Source organism: Rhyacophila brunnea, unplaced genomic scaffold (assembly GCF_057557595.1).
Source record: "Rhyacophila brunnea isolate RB1 unplaced genomic scaffold, BYU_Rbru_1.0 scaffold_9, whole genome shotgun sequence".
Lineage (NCBI taxonomy): Eukaryota > Metazoa > Arthropoda > Insecta > Trichoptera > Rhyacophilidae > Rhyacophila > Rhyacophila brunnea.
This window is the reverse complement of record NW_028233361.1, coordinates 41,096,064-41,118,367: the sequence shown is the minus strand read 5'-3', so window position 1 is coordinate 41,118,367 and position 22,304 is coordinate 41,096,064. Positions and strand designations below refer to the sequence as shown.

Sequence of the window (22,304 nt, the reverse complement as noted above, 5' to 3'; positions counted from 1 at the left end):
TCAAATGATACATTATTCTTATGTTAAGAAAAGATATTAATATTTCTTTCATATTGATTAATACTTATGGGGGCTACATGTAAATTGTACCTATTACATTTCGTCGCAGCACAGTTTACCGTGAGGTGTCTTCTACATGTAAATTGTACCTATTACATTTCGTCGTAGCACAGTTAACCGTGAGGTGTCTTACCGGAAAAAGATGGCCGTGTAGCATTATGATAAAAAAATATCGCCTTGTTCGTGGAGCATTGCAGACAGGAATGCTCCAATTTTATTAGATGCAATAAGAACATTGATTTGATATTAATACGTACGACTTGATACTTACGAGCACCTAAATTCGCATAAATAAATATTATGTTAATATGATTGTATTTATAATTTACATACTTAAGTGTTTTCTATTGTCTTTCGGTCTTGCCCTTGTATTGGTGGTTTTTATTACTGATTTTTAAGTGTTTTATTTAGATATGAATTTGCTCACGATACTATACGGCGATCTACTTCCGATTGAAAAGCTCACGATGAACTGTGATGCAGCCCACTGCACACGTGTACATGATGTATATCGCACTTTTCGACGATTTTAATTTCTTCTGATGAATGAACTGAATTGTAACCTGTAAATTTTATAAGCTTTCTTTTTCGTAATGTGACTCTTTTTCTACCCCTTCCTCATAGACTTTAGAATATATATAAACTCTTATATATATAAATCATTTTCTTTAGAAGATTACCATTTGGCGGAATACGTATTGTGTTGTATTAAATTAGTGTGTTATACTTATATTTTTATGAACTTAACTCACTATTTGCATTTTTTCCCTTTCCAGATGAAGGTGTCAACCGAAGAGGGCGCCTCACGTCAGCAAGTTTTGGTCTGAGAACTGAGGCATCGAATCACGATCATCAGCCTTCAACTCGACCTCAACCTGTTAAGACATCGCCGCCTAGGACTTCTGCCCCGTCTTTGAATCGTAGAGCATCCCCCAGATCATATGCTTCTCCCAGATCTTCGTCACAGTCTCCGCTCTCGTCTCCGAGCGCGGTAAAAATTCAGCAGAAGAGAAGGAGCGCAGAAATCAATGTGAGATCGTCTTCAGCCACTAGTCTTGGACCAGTAAATGGTAAATTACCAGAAACAAGTCCAAAACCAACAGAATCGTCAAATAAAAAGCCAGTAAAGAAAAAGATTGAAAATGTGTATCCGAAACCAATGCTGACGCGTGCGGCGAAGCTTAGACAAGAGAAATTAGAAGCGAATGAAGAAGTTCGCGCTGATAGTGAACCGAATCGTATTAAGAAAAGACTGACTACTCCTAATGCCTGTGATAATCGGCTCAGCGGAGCAACTGAAGACAAGGACAAGAAATGTGATCGACGATCTCAGGACAATACCGTCAAGAGTCCAGTGAATAGTAGAGAGCTTAGACAAAAGGCGCAAAGTCTCGACTTAGATAATAGAGAATTTAAAATGTCTTCCGTAGATAGTCGTATGATGAAATCCGATAAGAAGAGTGTTGCCAATAGGCGGCTCACCAGCAGGATGGATGCCCTGGCAGCGCTCACCAAGGAGACGCTCGCGAAAGTTGACAGGTTGACCAAGAGGACCCCCGAGCCTGAATCAGTTGTCGTTTCCCATGGGGATAATTATCAAGTGCCAGTATCAACGCATTCTAAATTTACTAGTAGTTACAATGATAGGCCACGCGATGATGTAGGAAGTAGTGATGATAATTATAAAGACAATTTATTCCATAATGTGAGTAACGGTGGAGCTTCCACTTCCAGGGGTGTTATCGAAAGGCTCAGTGATATAGACGCTGTGACTCAGCATTTATTGGAATTCGAAAGGCAATCCTTGACTACTGCTTTTATCGGTGAAAACCAAAGTGATGTCCGTGAACCAGTCAGGAAACACAGCGAACATTCAACATCTCTATTGTCTTATACTCCAGTTTCCATACTTAAAAGGAAATCTTCGCAAGAAGAACACGGATCAGTTTCCACTCCACCTGTGACATTTTCACCGAGTGTTATTGATCATGGACCATCGAAAGCTCGTCGTCATGGTCAAGGTATTTTGAAAAAAAGACGCAGCTTAGATGAGTCACAAGTTAACAGACACAGGTCTTGTAGCCCAGAAGTTGCATTTGCCGACGATTGTGATAATGAGTCAAGGCCGACGTTTAAGTCTCAAAGACGATCGTCCTTGGAGGAGTTAATCAGGGGAAGATCTCCGGATGGTATACAAGGTATTCTTAAGAGGAAGTATAGCCGAGATGGTGAATTGATTGCAGATGATAACAGATCATTAGGCTCACCAGAACCACAAGGAATATTAAAGCGTAAATCTAATTCTAGTTCGAGTAGTTCTACGGCTTCCTCTCACGTGTCGATTGCTCAAGCAGTTATTCTTGCAGCCGCTGGCGGCGCGGAATTAATTGAAGACAAAGACGGTGTCAGGCCCATACTCAAGAAGAAAAGTTTCTCAGAAGAACGCCCCTGCTCGGACATATACAACATTGACATACCGAAACCGATACTTAAAAAGAAGTCTCTGACTGAAAGCGATGACAATGAGTACGACAGACCGAAGAAGACTATTTTGAAAGGCGCTAGAAAGATTTCGCATGACGATGGGAACGCCTCGTCGAGTTTTGACCTCAGTGAAGATGACAGAGGATCCAGGCGATCTTCAGTTCTGCGTCATCGGTCATCCGATTTATCTGAAGGTGAATCCAGTGTCCGACCAATATTGAAACAGCGAGGCTACACCCATTCCAGAGAGCACAGCCAATCTCCAAGACCTCGATTGTCATTTTGTTCAGACGATGAACATCCCTCGACCCAACATGAGCACAATAGAAATCATACTGAGCATGAAGCACGGTTTTATACTCCGCCTGTTGATAATTTGAACCTTAACGGTCAATCTCCAGGTGACGATGATGCCCCAGTAAGACCTTCACGATTTGAATCAGGAAGGTTGCACAGTCCATCAAAGCTCAAAGATCTATTCGACAACGGGTCTCCACCATCGTCTCCAAGCTACTCTAATGCTGTGTTGAGAAGACGAAATCTTCGCCCGAAAGCGGTTGGTCGATCGAAGTCTCTAGCTTCAAATTTCAGTGAAGAACTTGATCAAATTTTAAGTTCCAGACGCAATAGGGTGGAAGAAGATATCCAAACTGGAGACGCTGTTATAGGATCTTCTGAAGATGCAAGTCCTTCTGTTGGTGCGGATGATACGGACGAGCCGGCAGTCCCAGCTAGTTTCCCGTCGATTGCGCAGAGGATACAGAGCATGGAGAAGTATTTCGGTGTCAGCAAGGTGGCTTCTGGAGCCATTCCCAAGCACAGGCAGATGAGGAACAAGGACAGGTTTATGACGCAGCCGGTCACGCTGAGCGAACTGCAGAGTATTCCGAGGTGAGTCACATTATAAACATTTTTTTTGAATATGTATACTATGCGCCAGGTGTGTCCAACACGTCAACTACGGGATCAATTAATTTTGGTCAATCGTACCATATGTACCAAATGTAAAGTGGTAATAAAATATGATTTCAATGAGATTTTCAACTGTAATCATAGCCCATTCTTAATTTATTTTTTTGGAAGTGGGAGAAATATATGTTTTGAATCCTCGCGCTTTAAGTCGAGGCGTAGTTCATTTTACCGTCGCGCAGTACGCTCTTTGCGCAGTAGGTGAATGGTTGGACGATGTGTGCCCATAAAATGATGGGAAATTGAGTATTTATTTGTCCAAAGAAGTCTCAAGTGTCCTCAACCAAATGTAATACGTTTGTTTAAATTGAAGAATAACAAGGGGAAATGATAGTAGATCACAGCCTACTTTGAAGTTGGACATGCCTGCTATAAGCAATTGAAATGTAATTTTTGTGTATTATTGGACATTTGCGGACGACTTAATAATGATTATACGTTATATTTCTATTTCCTGTCGAACTAGGGTCGTTCACATTTAATGTTGCGAATTACAATCTGTATTGTGATTTTTTTGGTTAATATTATGTGACACAATTTGATGATGTGTCGTTATTGGGTAAAATTACGTTTTTTTTCTATTTTTGTCGAAAATGATGTTTTAAAAAACTTTTGAATTTTTTTTATCTCTCTACCATTGAATATTTACGTAAATTATCAGTAAATTTTCAGCTGAATATACATAATTTGAAAACATCTCATGCATATAAACAAATATACACATCAGAGAAAATCATGTTGTAGAAACGACGGGACTTGAACCTGTATCTGCTGGATTCGCGCCAGTATGCTTTTCCAATTAAGCTATGGGCTGCTATGGGCATCTTACTGAACTACGACGATTTTAACTAGTAATTGTTACATAAAATGCTTATCGAACTGCGTTATAATGTTGGCTATCGGTTTTAGTATATTGTATTAAGGTAGGAAACATCGTTATGATATTAATATTTACTAATTTTCCACTCGACATTCATTTTATTTGTATTAATTTTACTTAGCCTAACACTGGACACAGCAATTTTTATTATGAAATTTAGTTCGAGAAATAAATAATGAAGACTGTTCGATCTTCAATTAAGAGTATAGGTCTAAAGTCTAAAGCAAGGGTTGGGTGTTGTTAACGTTTCACGTACTCGAAGGCAATATTCTGTGTTGTCAGCGGCGATTTTGTTTGATGCAAATGACACAAAAGATTCGTCGGAAAATATTAAACATGTCGAAATCTGACGTAAAATTATTTTGTTCCGAAATATTATAAAGATGCTTGTTTCTTATGGTAAATTTAACAGAACAAACACTCAACTGTCATTTTACAATGTTAAACTCAATAAGGTCCCGTGAGAGTGGGCAGATCATGCATTGCTTAGAAACATCAAAAGAAATTTCGAATAACCTACAACTTGGATGGTAGATTGACTTTTTTTCTCCTGCGGTGCTAATATCGCATCCTGCCCCGTTAATAGTAGTTTATATACATACTTCTAAAGGTTTTGATTTAAGGTACCTTTACACAATAATGAATTCACTCTCTTTCGCCATACGTATGTCTTAATATAAATTAAAGCTAACTTAGTACTTAATTGTTAGGTACGTATATTGGTGTATGATTTTATTGTGATTTATTATTTGTTTAAATAAATAAAACACAATTGTATAGTACTTATTCCACTTTTTAATTAGTTAATCAAATAATACAATGCAGTTCCACCATGAATTGACAGTAAGTTAACACTATAAAAGAAAGTATTGTGATTAGTAAAAACGGAGACTGTTTAATTTGATTACATACAATTAGACCCTGTTTGTATAATTTATAAAAATAATAAGTAGTTTGCACGGATTTATTTGGAAAATTAAAGGTACATTGTTAATTATTTTTCATCGTGTGGTGCTGCGTGTCGTGCCTAGGGATTCCAATCCCGGGATCCCGGGATCCCGAGCTATTTTCGATACCTATGAATCCCGGGATTGATAAACCTAATCCCGGGATTTCGGGATTGATTTTTTTATCAATTTTTATGGAAAATAAAATAAAAGCGAAAATATAACAGAAAAAATACTTTTAATAAAAATAACTATATTAGAAATAAACTTAGTTTGAATGAAGTTTGATTTATACCCATGTGTAGGTTGCCGATTCATTTGATTTTTTTCACATAAATTATTAATAATGAGAAAGATTGGAATAAAACAATGCTTCGCACTTTTAACAAAGTAATTCCACCATGATATCATACGTTTTACGGCAGTTTCATATTTGGCTGACTAATTAGATTTATGAAGCGGAAAGGCCATAAGTACGCCATGATTATTTGCTTTACTATTTTAAATCTCGCTAATCCATTCATTATGTCTTTACTATCAGAAACAGTAATCTCATATTAAATTCACATTATTATTTATGTTACAATATTATTTACTCCATTAAACTTATGTACGTCCGAGATTGAACGTATACAATATCAACAATAAATATCTCAAATGGTATAAATGATACTAGATTTATTTTTGACCGATTTTATCAATGTTATTTGTAAATATAAAAATTTTATAATAACAATGGAAAAAAATGTCAATCCCGGGACCAGTCCCGGGATCCCGGGATTGTCAAATTGTAATCCCGAAATCCCGGGATCAGAATTTTGGCTCGGGATTGGATTCCCTAGTCGTGCCTACCCGTATAACATAAAAGTTATTAATTCAAACCCTTAGTCCCACAAGGCTAGATTGGAATTGGAATGATTTTGACTCTGACGTATTTTCAAAATTTTCCGCGGTCATTTTTCCGCAAATTCTGTGGTTTGCGTCCGAGATTAGTCGACGATGTTTTCGTTTTCCACCGCGAGATGTCGATTGCCTACTTACAAGTGGGCAATATTAAATTTTAGGTGGGGCACAACGTAGGGAGTCCGACCTGTTTATTAACGCCGCACTATGCGTTGTTGTGAGTATTGGAAACCATTATTAAAGTTTATATTAAACTATATAGTTTAGTGATAGTCACTACACAATATAGTAATTATTGATAATATGTATTATACTATTAAAAATATTATAAGCATAGGTACTATTATACTTTACAATATTTCCGAAAAACTCATTAAGGCGGTGACCAATTCCTTAAATTTTAACCTGTGAATTTAATATTATCAGTGATTTGTTGGAGTAATAGATGCAATTTATGAATACTATTTTGGGACTGTTCACGAACTTAGGCTTTTTTGTAATACATTTTATTTTTACATTTATCTCAGAACCCAGGTGCTTCATTCAAGCTATTAAATGTACAATAATTAATGTGTTGAGTGGTTTTTGAATAATTTCAAGTACCTACATTGTACATTATGTTTATATAAGTACGTAATTATTATACCTATAACCCATTTTTTTAAAATAAGTTAAAGTAATATTAATTTGTAACATATCCTTACTTATATATTTTAATTTTGGTCAATAAATTGTGTAAATATTATTATATATACTGTCGAATGATGTGAAGGCGAAATCCGGTTCGCCAAAACAGATTGATTTCTTGTATAGATAGATAAAATTGTTATGAATAATTACAATGTTAATTCAATACTGACTGGACGATAGAATTATTTTGTATCACGTCAGTGGTTATTGTAGTTTGGTTTGTACCTAACGCCTACTATATTCAGGCCGCGGCACGAAATTGACAATTTTCATCGTAATGATTGCTTATGTTTGTTTCGTATTTAAAAAAATGGTATAACGTTAGATATTAAGGACGAAATATGGGATTGAAAATATTCATTTACTGCGAACAGGTTATATATTCACATTTGATGTTAAGAGATATGTAGTACTACCGTTTTAACTTGCAATTTATTACCACGGCTTGACTATAGACGACTATGGTTTCCACCATAGTACCTATATTCAGTGAGAAAAATATCTATATCGCCAACAATTCGTTTTTTGTCTTTTGAAAAACGTTTTTTTTTATTGATAATTTGTTTTTGTTTATTATTTCGAAAATACCACTATCGTGCCGTTCGAAGGATTGTGTGGCGCAATTGTTATAATAACTGTCCGATAAGAATCTTGCACTAGGCCAGAGTGCGCGGTGACACGCGTCCCGCGGAAATACCACTGGACGGACGCCAAAAGCCGTCGCGGTGCTTGCCGGGACGCCGACGTCGCTCGAGCCCCCTCACTGTCCGATACCAGGCGTCGGCAGCAGAAAAAAAACATAATATTAAATAATCGTACAAAAGGGGATTTCATATGGATTTTTCAATTTGAAACCATCAAACAATTAACGGAATTTGAAATAATATCTCAGTTTGCATAATATTATTAGTGAGTTCATCGGTTGTGGGTTGTGGGTTGTAGCTTCAAGTCATATTCAATGGTATATTCGTATAGGTATATTTTTGATTTGTTACATAGTGATATTTTTTATTAATTATAATAAAACGAAATTTTTTATCGTTCTGATTCCACTTTTATTAAATAACTGGAACGGTTTCGTCTGCCTCAAAGGGACATTTTCAACAGTTGAAAATAATCGATAAAAATTTGCGTTTTTATTAAATTTAATAATTCAATGCATTTACGCCATGAACTGAAGTAAACACCTAGGGGCGGCAGGTTATATGAAAGTATGGTGAAGCAGGCAGGTTATATAAAAAAAAGTATGGTGAGGCAGGCTGGTAATCAATTTGCGGCAAAATTAACGTTATCATTATTAATTATACGGGCACGTTATAATGACCAAAGTAAATCCTCCTTGATGCCCTGTATTTTTTTTATCGCTTCGCTATTTCTCGTAAGTTGTTGGCTATTGTTGGCCTGCTTCATTCAGTTGCATGAGAAAACCGATTGTCTGCCTCTCTTTTTATTTAATACCTCTATGGTTAACACAATAACAGAAAAAATGTAGTTATATTTATATATAGATACTTCCAAAATTAAGATATATTATAAAATCTCTCTTTCATTAAGATTTGAACTACTTTCAGTTAACACATCTGAGCTATTACTACTTGCCATGATATAGATAGGTAAGTCAAGTTTTACACAGCTTATAAAAAACAAATGAAAGTTTACCTTTATATGTGTCATATGCTAGTTTTTTTCGATGAATAATTCACTAGATTTAAGAATTTCACATTATTAATTATTACATCATACATGTTATAGTGCAGGCACGTCAAGACTATAATTTTTAGAAACCTTGACGTCGGCTAGGAATCAAGATGAGTTTCTATTATTCGTACTTTGATTCAGACCACAAAATCCTATCGAAAATATTAATAAAATTTGAGAAAATTTCTGTCGCATGACTATTTTATTAGTCGATTTCATTTAGATAATTGGGTTAGGGTGCAGGTGGCATGATTGGTAAAGCACATTGGCCGGAATTCAATGGGTGCGGATTCCAGTCCCTCCAGCACAATTTGTTTTTTCAAGTTTTTTTTTTTTAAATATGTGTTTACGTATGCATTTCCTAATAGAACAATTTTGTTTCTCCTGTAAAATTTGAACTTTGTCACTGCGGGTGTTTTCATTTATGTGATTTTGAATTGCAACTGTTATTTAGTTTAAATGGTTATTGAAATTCTAATAGATTTAAGTAGTTTATTGCGATACGGGTTTCGCCTTTCGGCATCTTTAGGCGCTGTGTATACTCACCAAAAGGCAAACACACACTGTCCACGAACACTATTAACTCTAACTCATATAATAAATCAATACAATAAAGTAGGTAAAAACCTATCACCTAGGTACCTATTAAGTCAAGGATCCAATAAAAAATATATTATAAACAAACTATGAATAGTTAAAGTGTTATTAATAACCATACCTTATTAATAATAATATATTAGATAAGCGTATAATAAATCGTCAAACCTATTAGATCATTAGAAATTATAAACAATAAAAATACTACACTCAAGAGGTATAAAATCGCCAATTCTGGGAACAATGGAAATTAATGGAGGTATTAATATTAAATGGTTATACAGGCAGTTTTGTCTCATTATTCAATCATATTATAATATGTGGCAGTATCAAATAATATTCAATATATTTTTACTAGCTAATTTTCTCATGGTTGTCGACCAGTTCCCCATATATTATAGTGTATTTCACTGATGTACGTTTGACGTCGAAATCTCGCGAATCGAAAAATTTTCTTAGTCAACACCGCCGGGCAGTCCGCACGATACACACACCGGTACGCGTTGTGATAATCAAATCGCCCTCAGAACTGTCTCACATTGTTGTAAAGCCATTTTTCCATCTTGTGTTTGGAAAATTTCCATTCGGCGATAGTAAAAATTACCGCGTCCGGCCGATAGGTGGCTTTCGCAGTTTCAGCTTGCTCGGCCGTCACCGGAACGCTTGTTTTTATTGTGATTCTAACCCATTTATTTCCAATTAACCCACTTGTCTTCCAGTAGAGAAAAGGAAAGCACCGTCTTGAGACTCGTGTAAAGATTCGCGTCGTATTAGAAGATATTTACTTTGTATTTTCTCCCGTGCGGAAAATTTGTTATTAAAAACCATGCCAAGATCATTATAACTTACATATATATTATATGAGTTATTCGAGTAGGTTTTTTTGATGTTTTGCTGCTTTTCTGATGGTGGCGATTGGTGAGAATTAGTTTATAATGTGTAGTTTGTGTATAAAATATTTTTACTTCGTAAATGCGAAACAAATTTTTGCAAGACTGTGATACAAAATAATTGAAAACGATATTCAGTGCGTTTGTGTGTGTAGTTTTCCGTAAATCTAACGTTTTAACTTTAAAAAAAATTGTAAATATAATAATATATTATTTTAGGTATTCGTATTATTGTAATGAATTTGACCGTTGTCACACGAGTGATAATTTAGTCCGTAGATTGTATATAGATATTAATGCGTTTGACGCCAACTTATTTTTCGAGTAAGTGCCCCATTTCCATTATACGAAAATGTGTCGTGTTGTGTGTGGGATAAAACCAAAACAAAATGTAACACAATCTACTCTTTACGTACATACATGATACATTACTAGCTGAATATGGGAATGGGACGACTGGCCTGCGGACAATTGGACGCCGCACTGTCGTAGACACGTGTAGACGAGGTATTTTAATCAGTTTATATCTACTACTTAGTAGTTTCAATTCATTTTACTCTTAACATAATGTATTCTTTATCACGGATTGAGAATTACCATGCCTAAGGCTTTATATTAAATAAAAAACTCTTTTTTCGTTGGAACTATGCACGATTAAATCATTGTTTACGTCTGCATATTTACATTCTTACCAACTATTAAATCATAATATAATCATTGAAGTATAAATAATAATATTGGATATTTTTTTAAGTACCTATAAGTACCTAACGTCTATTCATTTTCGAATTCCGTGGCGTCCAGTTGTCCGGTGCCAAATCGTCCTAGACTCCTGAATATATCATGGAGGAAAAAAAATAGTAACTCGTTTTTTGTTCCAAGAATCAAGGGTTAGAATTCAGCTGAATCAATTCAATCAACTTACACGTGGATGGGACCCTGCGCATGTACACATTGTTTATCAAAATCAAGTAATTCTCATTATAATTGCTAAGATACCTACATAATGTAGAGACCCATACTCACCGTTCTATCTTGGAGCAAAAATTGTTATTACTATAATATTATATATTTTCTTTGTCGTAGAAGTTTTATATCAGTTTGCAATGACATTCACATTAAAGCTTTAAATTGCCTGACTTGCAAGAAGGTTGTATAATTTGTATTATACCTGTTTATTAATAACAATATTATTATACAATTTTGTTTTTAGTCGATAGCTATATCGGCTGTTAGACCATCATAAAGACATGAAAATAAAATTAATATTAAATTCTACAGGTTTTTTAGAAGGTTTGTCGATAGCTATTTCGGTTGTAACGCCATTATCAAGACTAGACTATCTTGATAATGGTGTTACAACCGAAATAGCTATCGACAAACCTTCTAAAAAACCTGTAGAATTTAATAATAATTATATTTCTTTTAAAATGGAATTCTACCAAGTAAATTCTAACTCAATTAATACATCATAAAGACATTATAATATTGTAAAATGGCACACTGGGTAGTTTTTGTTATAAATAATTACTACGGTTAATATGAAGGCAGATCTTGTGTCTTTTTTGTTAGGCGTCCCTTGTCATATTCATATTGACAATGCTCTTGCAAGCTAATTAGATATCTACATACAAAATAATCTGTTGAATGTACCTACCTAATATTCGTAAAATTATACAATTGAATTCCAAAGTAATTTTCGAGCAACCACATGAAACGTTAGATATCTGCTGGTGTCAGTATAACCAACAAGTACCTTATTTTCTTAACCTTTTCAATACCGGCAAAAAATAAATAGAAGACCCTCCCACACCGGCATGATTTCAGAAAAATCTTTCATTACATAGTGTTGTACTAAACTGCTTACAAAAGATATATTTATGGAGACATTGGAATAAAACTCAGATTTTTTGACAATGTAATCAATATTTATTTATTATGTGGTATTTTTGCCAGCATGATCCTTTGTGAAGAGGCACATTGCACTCTTGACAAAGGTATCTGGTCTCTCCTCGCCTCTCATGCGCAGCACATACTTGGCAGACTCGCGATGGATACTGTTTTTTGCAATCTGTGGAATCACCTTCAGAGTATGTCTGGACATTATTCCAGACAATCTATTATTGCCAGTGAATTCATTTAACTGTCTCCAACTGTCTGCAACTATCTTTAACTCTCGCCAACTGTCTCCAACTCTCGCCAAATGTCTCCAACTGAGTAAAACTGTCTTCAACTGTCTCCAACTCTCGTCAACTGTCTCCAACTGTCTTCAACTCTCTCCCACTTTCGTCACCTGTCTCCAACTGTCCCCAACTCTCGCCAACTGTATCCAAATGTTTTCAACTGTCTTCAAATGTCTCCAACTGTCTAAAACTGTTTCAAACTATCTTCAACTGTCTCCAACTCTCGTCAACTGTCTCCAACTGTCCCCAACTCTCGCCAACTGTCTCCAAATGTTTCCAACTGTCTTCAACTATCTCCAATTGTCTAAAACTGTCTTCAACTGTCTCCAACTCACGTCAACTGTCTCCAACTCTTGCCAACTGTCTCCAACTGTCCACAACTCTCGCCAGCTGTCTCCAACTTTCGCCAACTGTCTCCAATATCTCCGATTCAGAATTCTCCGAATTTTTCAGAAAACAAATTTTTTCGAAAAATTCTATAGATAGCTAAAAATATTAAATTAATTACGGCCAGGAAAAAAAACGGAAATTTCCGGGTCTGGTATTAAAAGGAATAAACATTAATCACGGAAATTTCCGGGTCCGGTATGATAAGGGTTAACATGCTTTACTATGTAATTACTATATTTATATATTATATACGTTTATTGATATACATAATATATTATATTTATATTAACAAATAAATTACTTTGTAAGTTATTTTAGAAAATCTGATGTAACTTGAAAAAGCTCGCCATATTAGTGAAACACGTATTGTAGATAAGAAGATAAGGTAAACGCTGTATTTCTTGAATAGAAGAAATAAAGTTCTCATGTAAGTAGTTTAAATTACAAAGACGGAAGCCATGAATGATGAAAATTTATATTACCGTAGACACCGTAGTTATTGAGTAACATCTGCAAAGTTAATTGTTGTTGAGTTGTTAACAGGGAACACAAGCTGGAATGCCTTCGGGGCGAGGCTGTAACAAGAAGTGGAGAAATATAGGCTTCATTTAAACACGTGATAGTGATTATGTTATTTTCAATAGTTTCATTTGTATTATATTGGTAATTTTGACGACACTCGGCGCGCTTTTTGTTTCTTGAGTTTTATGGCCTGACCATCATAAAATAATAAACCGTACCCGGCTTCATAACATTGGTCCGTGGCGACTTTTCTGTGGTTGTTAGCTTAATGTTTAGAAACATTGGCCGGCAGGCGAAATACATATTATTATTGTGTTATGCCGCGTTCACACGTGGCGATTTTTGTCGTTCAACTATGCAATTGCGATTTCTTCTACTGCGGACCATGTGCATAGGTTAAAATTAATTATCATTACCATTATTATTTCCGACTGCATTTACATGAAGCCTATTGCATCTCTCTCATTTCTCTGGCTCGGCGTCGCTTTAACTACGTCGTATTTTCTGTCAAAACTATGGAACTTCATGCTCATGTAGTATGTTTATAGCAGTGGCGAAGGGTGACTTTTGGAAAGAGGTAGGCTGTGGAGTAACCACGCTTGTCAGATATATTTACGGGAAATAAGAAGATAACCCTATATTACTACTGATGAATAGGTACACTAAATCGATGAAATTTCAAAAGCTCAATTAGTTTGATATAATTAGTTTATAAATAAGCAATTAGATTTAATTATGTATTTTTCTAAACATTTATAAACGTAAAATACGCTCAAAATATATTATCTATGAAAATATCCGTTGTTGTAAATAATAATATTATGTTCCATAACAATTTATAATTTAACCCATAAAACTAGACATTTTAAAATACTTCTATATTTAAAACTATAGATAACTGATAAATAAAAATCGCGAGATAAATTATTTTATATTTTTAACATCAATCAATATTTATATGTGATTGAATCCCATAGAAATTATTTTTTAAATTATTTTCTTATCAATAATTATTTTGAATAAATGTGCGGATGTAAGCGCTAACTAAACAACCTATAATTTCGGAATAAAAAGCCAGACAGTGACTGGCGTCAGTGGCGTCACGTGACTAAAAACGCATACAAACCACATCATAAATTCCCATCGAATATTTCATAATATAGTTGAATCCAGACGGCGCTAGTTATGGTTATAAACCTTAATAAATTATAAAATAAAACTATCTAAGTAAATTCTGACGATAGATGACTATCAATTATCTTGGATTTTTCAGTGTATTTATTTTTTTTAAATTTAAATTATTAACCTGAAGATTTATTTTTCTTAGTATGTATTCTTTAAATAATCGCCTACTATGGAGCCTTCGCCACTGGACTGTATAGCTAGTTGTTTGGAATAATCGAGGTGATAACAAGTCGCATCGGCAACTTAACTTGTTTGTTTCACTTGATGTCATTTTGATTTCATCTATCGGTTCATGTTAAATTTATACGTGGGAATATTCCATTGGATTTCGTATTCAACATTAATTGCAGAACCTTTCTCTCATTTTTATGATATGCATGTATGTGAGTCTTTTAAACAGAGTGATGACAGTTTAACTTGCATACGAGTGTATATCATTTAATAATGTTTATTGCTGAAATCAATTTTATACAAAAATACGATTTATTTGATTAATATAATATTGCATTTTGGCTCGGTGTCAGTGGCACAAAAATGTTTCGTTGTTGTATGTCTTTCCGGTGACGTCCTAACGGGCCGAAACACCACCCACCAGCGTCTTAAATCCGTTCTCTTAATACAATAATAATTATCTTATTTTAGTAAACCGCATGAATATCGCCGACTTCACGTGGTGTATGGTTAATTTATTATTTCATCGATGATCTTAACTGAGGAAATATGTTTTTTGCATTTTGCGCGTATTTCGTGTGAATCATTGAGTAAATATTAACATTTTGAAGAAAGCACTCGTGTGTCCAGAGACTGTACTAAGTTTATATTCTAATTAATTTAAGTTTGCTTTTGAGTAATTTCGGCATTTTCGGGCTCAATGCGCACTCCTAAAGATAACTAACAAAACTTTAAAAAAAATTGAATTTGAATTCAAATTCCATCAAATAGTTATCCTCTGTCGAAGGTATTATTTTTATTCGATGTTATTCTAAGATTCATCTTTCATCTTTACCTTTTTAATAATCGTTTAGGCCATGAGGATCCAATGCGTGTCCGTTAGGTTGGGTTAGGTTTTCATTCTTGAATTCATGAATTTTGCCAAAATCAGCTATGACAATTGAATTAATGTTCATACCGTATAATATACGATCATCTCTCTCCGATAAGAAAGCTCACGGCGAACTGTGCCACGGTGAAATGTTTTACTAATATTCATACCGTATAATATACGATCATCTCTCTCCGATAAGAAAGCTCACGGCGAACTGTGCCACGGTGAAATGCTTTACGTACAATTTACATGTAACCGGTCCAATGAAGGTAGTGTAACTAGTAGGAAAAATGCTGCACCGAAGTTACAACGCCTTCCATTATTAGTCATATTCTTCTTCTTCTTATTGTGCCATCCCCTAGCGGAGGTCGGCCACCATCAAGGCGATCTTATCTTTGTCGTCTGATACCCGGAACAGTTCGGTGGAGCTGCACTCGTACCAATCACGGAGGTTCTTAAGCCACGAAATGCGGCGCCGTCCTCTGCTACACTTCCTATTGATCTTTCCTTGAATGACAAGTTGGGGAATGCTGTATTTTTGTCCTCTCATAATGTGGCCGAGGTATTGTAGTTTCCTGGTTTTGATACTACGTAGAACTTCTCGGTCCTTCCCCATTCGATTGAGAACTTCAACATTTGTCACCCGGTCAGTCCAAGGAATTTTGAAGATGCGTCTATACAGCCACATCTCGAAAGCTTCAAGTCTCCGTGAGATCTCTTGGTTTAGCGTCCATACTTCCATACCATAGAAAAGAATTAAGAGCACATAACAACGTACCATACGCAGTCTCAGACCTAGGTTAAGATCTCGATTGCTAAGGAGGCGTCTCATTTTGAGAAAGGCGCTTCTTGCGATCTCAATTCTATATTTTATTTCCTGAGACTGGTCCCATATCTCATTGACCCATGTACCTAAATATTTATAATGGGTCACTAATTTAAAAAAAAAATATCATCTCTTAATGCTAATGTTAGGCGTAAAACCCACTTAACGGAGCGAGTGGGACTCTCGCGCAAAATTTCACAAGTGGCGTGTAAATCATCGAAAATACAACGTAATCAAATACGCCAGCGCACACTGGATTTGACGACGCATTGTGCCCGCGTGCCCCATGATTCATCGTTTTTTGGCTTCTCAGCGATACGAATTAATGAAAATACAACGTAGTCCATTCATTGAACACGGCAAGCAAAATCATGCTCCTCGAATCGTCGTCGATAGACGGGCGAGAAGTCATTATTTAATAACAGTGAACCCATTGTTTAGTTTGCTGCGTGTCCAATATTTCGCTGGTAGAATGATGTCATCGTGAATATTAATTACAAGCCCCGAGAAATAATATAATATTTTTATTGCTTTGTTATGAGAGACGCTGATAATAATAATTATTTTGTGCTTCTTGGGCCCCTTATTACATAGGTGAAGGGTAATGCGCGGGTGGGAGGGGGCCTACTCAGTAGTGAGCGCACCGAGCGCTTTTTAGGCGGGCTTTAGGCATTACAATCGCGGAATTTTGAAATACAAACGATTAAGCTATCATCCATGTATGATTTTGCATTTAAGGGAGGGAATTTTATATTATTATTTTAGATGATGGGGTTAGGGCGTTAGTGGATTCTTTAGAAAATGTGACGTCGAAAAAATCAGAACATAAACTCTTCTGACAATAAAAAATGTGTCGCTAGATTTCAAAATCAGCCAAGTCCATAATAGATGCATAGGAGACAAACAGCTTTTTGTTTTATCAAATACATAGTCGCAAGGGTGAAAATTTATATTATTTCGAGTATAGAATATTTAAAATTATTAAATTCCACATTTTGATAATGCAGAAATATTAGAAAGCAGTAGTTCTTCAGCAATTCACAAAAAAGTAAAAAATACCTAAAGGTGGACTTGGCTGATTTTGAAATGTAGCGACACATATTTAAGGGAGACCATTCTACAATCTAACATTTGCTACGCATCTGGGGGGGGGGGGTTGAAAATACTGATGATTGTATTATGCCGTCATTTATGGCCGAACCCTAATAGAGGAGTTATTTTTTAATTTTTAAACTAAGCATTTAATAATGTCTTAATTGACGCAGATAATGTATTTTTTATATATAGTTACTTAATACGAAAGTCTGTATTATTTCCTATGTTATTTCGTAATCCAATTTCTTTGGTGTAGAATTGTAGATTGTTTGTACGTAGGTAAAAAATAAAAAAATAATAAAATAAAATTATATATTATATCAAGCTTGAGAAAATAGTGTTTTTAATAATTGACTTATTTACGTTTGGTTCCTTATTATTGGCAATGGAATAATTTATATTCAACTATGTACATCGTACAAGATTCCTTAACTATAGTATTATTATATTTCAATGTAGAGTAAATCGGCTTAGAAATAATATATTTATACCACGACGAGGCCCTCTACCTGTTCATTGTACCAAAAAACAAAGATGGTGACTAAAATCTTCAAGCGTTGATTCACTTGTACCATAATAATGTTAATTGTTATTATATTCTTACAGACTCAGCTCATTCTTAAATACTTATTAATGATTGTAATACAAAGTTCATATCATTTTATTTAGTGTATGTAGCATGGTATGGAATAAAAAGAGGGGCAAGAAATCGGCTTTCTCATACAACTGAATGAAGCAGGCCAACAATAGCCGACAACTTACGAGAAATAGCGACGCGATAAAAAAAATTCAGGACATCACGGAGGATTTACTTTGGTCATTATAACGTACCCATATGATATAATGTTAACGTGGAAATTTAGCCACAAATTGATTACCAGCCCGCCTCACCATACTTTTTCACCATACTAGCCTGCTTCACATTTCATATAACCTGCCGCCCCTAGGTATGTGGTATAGTGCAAAATCGTTTATATATTGAAGGCGGGTTAGATTTCGTTCGAAGTACATACACATAATTTACTGCTGTCATAAAATACTAGTTTTATTTATTCAATGATAAATTTATGAATATTTTATTGTAACGGACTTATATTGATTTAATTCATCTTCAGATGATGTATTTAACGCAAAATATGTAACGTGAATTTGTTGGTTCAATTAAATGTCACTTTAATTTAATATTCGCTGTATCATCTCGAAGCTCGGGAAAGCTTTTTATTCAAGGAAGCAATTTTATTCGGCGACACAACGGTCAACGATAGACACGCGTCTCGCGCATTTGTTTGCAGTTTCTATAATAACCTCGCGAGCTTTCTCGGAAAGCTCTACAGCTGTTTTCCCGGCTTGTGTAGGCAGCGACTTCCAATAGACCGCTGGAAATTTTCCATACTCGATCGGGAGCTTTTTTAGAACTGTGCTTTCAATCGTGTTGTATATGTTATGTTTGCTCTCATTACAGTGTAAGGTTGAAGTGACTAAGTGTGAAAAACGTACCGTAGTGCCGCGTGAGATTTTGAAGTGATTTGTGCTGTGTCATTTTACCTATTTTGTTGTAGTTTTGAATTTGGAAGTGTCTAGGTGGATTTGTTCCGTGTTTCAGCTTGTAAAGGTATTTATTGTTGTGTTTTCATTTGGTTACTTCCTAACGGATCCAAATGACTTAGAGATTTGAACTTCTCGTGACTGCACCCAACACTTATATAATCTCGTATTATAATATCGTCACTAGTTTTAATTAGTGTCACATTGACCACATAAATACATACATTATTGCGAATATTTGAAATAATTTGCATGGATCATAGAGACTATGCACGTTCACCTGTGGTGAATATAAAACTGACATGGATTCTAGTTACTTTTATAGTTAAGCCGAAATTACTATAATCCGTATCAGTTATATATTTACAATAGGATTTTGAAAACTCATTAAATCAACTAGAATTCATTATATTATATTCATTTTTCGACTGCGCATGATAAATTTCAGTGAAAGGGGGATATATTAAATCGTCACCTCAATACTACAACCAGATAACTCTGATTTGGTCACTGTTGGGAAAATGAAATTTAAACTTTACTTGATTAACATAAATCTAGGCTATAATTTTTATTTAAAATATAAATGAAAAATCGTGCTTGTCTAATTGGGAACAATTAAATATTGTTTATTTAATTTTATTTATTTAATGCAGTTATGGTTTTAGAGTTTTCTAATATTTTCAAACATAAAATTAATACAGTTCCCATTAACTTCTGACTTACATAGTTTTATCATTTTGTAGAGAAGGAAGTGTAGAATCATTCAATAGCTAACTCAAAAACAGAGAAAATAAAGTTATCTAGTTGTAGTATTGAGGTGACGAAATGATTACATATTTGCAGGATTGGAGAAAAATGTACTTATAATGGTTCAGTTTAAAATTAGGTATGCGCAGACGCGATTTATTGAAGTACTCTCGAATTACGCAGGGCGAATGTGATTATTATTACGGTTACTATTCTGGACTGGACTTACCTAAATTATATTGATTGATTTCTTCCGCTCGGCGAATATGTCTTGTGTTATGTAAAAACTATTGAAATTCATCCTAATATAGTATATTCATAACATATGTACTTCGCCCAGCATTGAAGAGTAGGTATGCTATTTGTTAAGTTAGGTTTATATTATGTTATGGACCTAATAATAATATAAACATTTGAATAAGTTTACTATAATAGTTATGTAATTGTTCCTTTTTTCGAATAAAGCTTTTCAGTGTGAAAGCTGTCCTAATGTAATTTCTTGATAGTCTAGAATTGGAATGATCCGTTTGAATTTTCAAAATAATCTTTTCATGCGTTCGAATGTTCTATATTGCTTTTTAAATGTGCTTTTTTATCGCCGCCTATAAAGTAATATTGCTTTCATATATTTCCATTTACACATTTCTAACTTCCAACGGACTAGTACGTTGATAGAACACATACCATATGGCATATACATTTGAAAAGTCTTCAGTTAATGTCAAACACACTATTGTTATTTTAAATATAAAAAATATGTCTAGAAACTGGCATTTAAGATACAATGTATATAATTAACTATTTCTTTTATTCAACGAATAATTCACAAGATTTAAGAATATATCATTCTGATTATTGAACATATATAATTTAGAAAAACACTTTCTGAGAGAGTATATTAGGTATAACCAATAGAAAAAATCTTTTTTGAAAAAACTAAGCCAACCCGGCCGGAAATCGAACCCTGCATCTCCCGGGTATACGCCCCGCCCCATCCGTCGCATTTAACCAATATGCTTCGGCGTGACATACTAATTGCGACAAATTTTAACTATTGGTCAATTTTAATACCTACTCATCAGCGCTCTTCCAAAATGTTAAATGTTAAATGCGACGGATGGGGCCGTATACCCGGGAGATGCAGGGTTCGATTCCCGGCCGGGGTGGCTTACTTTTTTCAAAAAAGATTTTTTCTATTGGTTATAATATACTCTCTCAGAAAGTGTTTTTCTAAAATTTATACACAATGTATAGTTCAAATTTTGACCGTCAGACAAAAAAAAGTGAATTATATAATAATGCATTGAATTTAGGCCATCCCTTGTGTTACATTTATTTTCCATTATGAAAATATTAGATAGAATAAAGTCAGTATATCGATTTTTAAGTTAATCTATTGAAATATTGTATTGTTTTCATGCAAAATATTAAGCTTTTTGGGGTGTCAAGAAACGCCAGAGTTAACGGCATACGCCAAATGCGTTTTTTGCAAGATATATTATGCTCCTAAAAAAATCTTATATCTGCCAAGAAAAACGACAAGTTGGCAGCGATGTTTAGGAGTGATGTATGACTGGACAAACATACATTTTTGTCTATTTCTACTTAGATTAGAAGAATAAAGTAAAACAGCATAAGACTTGTTTACTATGGCTAATTCACTTTATATTAGTGTACTAGACCCTCAGTGATTAGGTACGAGGGCAAGTCTATCAAACTGTTACGAATAGCAGATCGCGTAGACCTCCGCTAGCGGATGGCACGATAAGAAGAAGAGTGTAACAGTCTAAAGAAATTGTCATTATTGATATTAAATAATAAATTACTATTGTGGAAATTTGGGGAAGAATAGAGCCTTCGCATGTACCTCGGAAGGTAATGTCAACAACTGACGCGCACGACGTCCAATTTTGTATTTAGACCCGAGATAGTGCAATTTGACAGATAATTTCTCACGTCCATAAATTCACTTATGTTATTATATTTATCATAATCTAAATAGTGTAAGAATAAACGTCTAAAATGTTATGTAAAATCGTAGACTTGAATCTTTGGTATACTTTGAAATGCAGCCGGTAATTAGTGTTAAAATATCTTTTAAAAAATATGTAGTAGAACAATTCTATGTCCGGGGTGTAAAACCATGTAAGTCATATTTTTTTTCTTTTTCAGTGGAAGCGTTTTTATGAACACCGAAAAAATAGTGTAGGCATCAGAAATTGAACAGAATGAATCAAAATTAATTGTCATCCAATAACTAACTCATGGATTGTTGTTTTTATTTAATAAAACGCAATTTTTTTTATAGTACTTATTCCACTTTTTTTTTATTAAATAAAAACAACAATACAATGCAGTTCCACCATGAATTGACAGTTAACAAAATAAAGGAAAAAATAACTCATGGATAATATAAGTCATCCAGTATTACAATATTCGAATGTATAAATGTTTTTAATTAATAATCATAGGTTTGTGTGTTTTTGCACCCTTCTTTTAGGAGCTAGATAACTTACGTGATTAAACTTCTTTGTAATATAACATTTTCCAAAAAAATTTGACTTATCTGATAAACACAAAGGTGCAGAATTTTATTAACTTATTGAATCGATAATAAAACAAAAAATGCAATTGTATGACTTATGTGC

At 34.4% G+C, this 22,304-nt stretch overlaps 1 protein-coding gene across 2 annotated transcripts in view; it reads left to right on the top strand.

Annotated features, from left to right (window-relative positions):
- LOC147063632 (uncharacterized) overlaps positions 1 to 22,304 on the top strand; it is a 570,851-nt gene that overhangs the window by 311,929 nt on the left and 236,618 nt on the right. For both annotated transcript variants that reach the window (XM_085959789.1, XM_085959790.1), the window contains one exon: positions 837 to 3,435. In XM_085959789.1, coding sequence (XP_085815915.1) covers positions 837 to 3,435 — 2,599 coding nt within the window. The remainder of the gene's footprint in view (positions 1 to 836; positions 3,436 to 22,304) is intronic.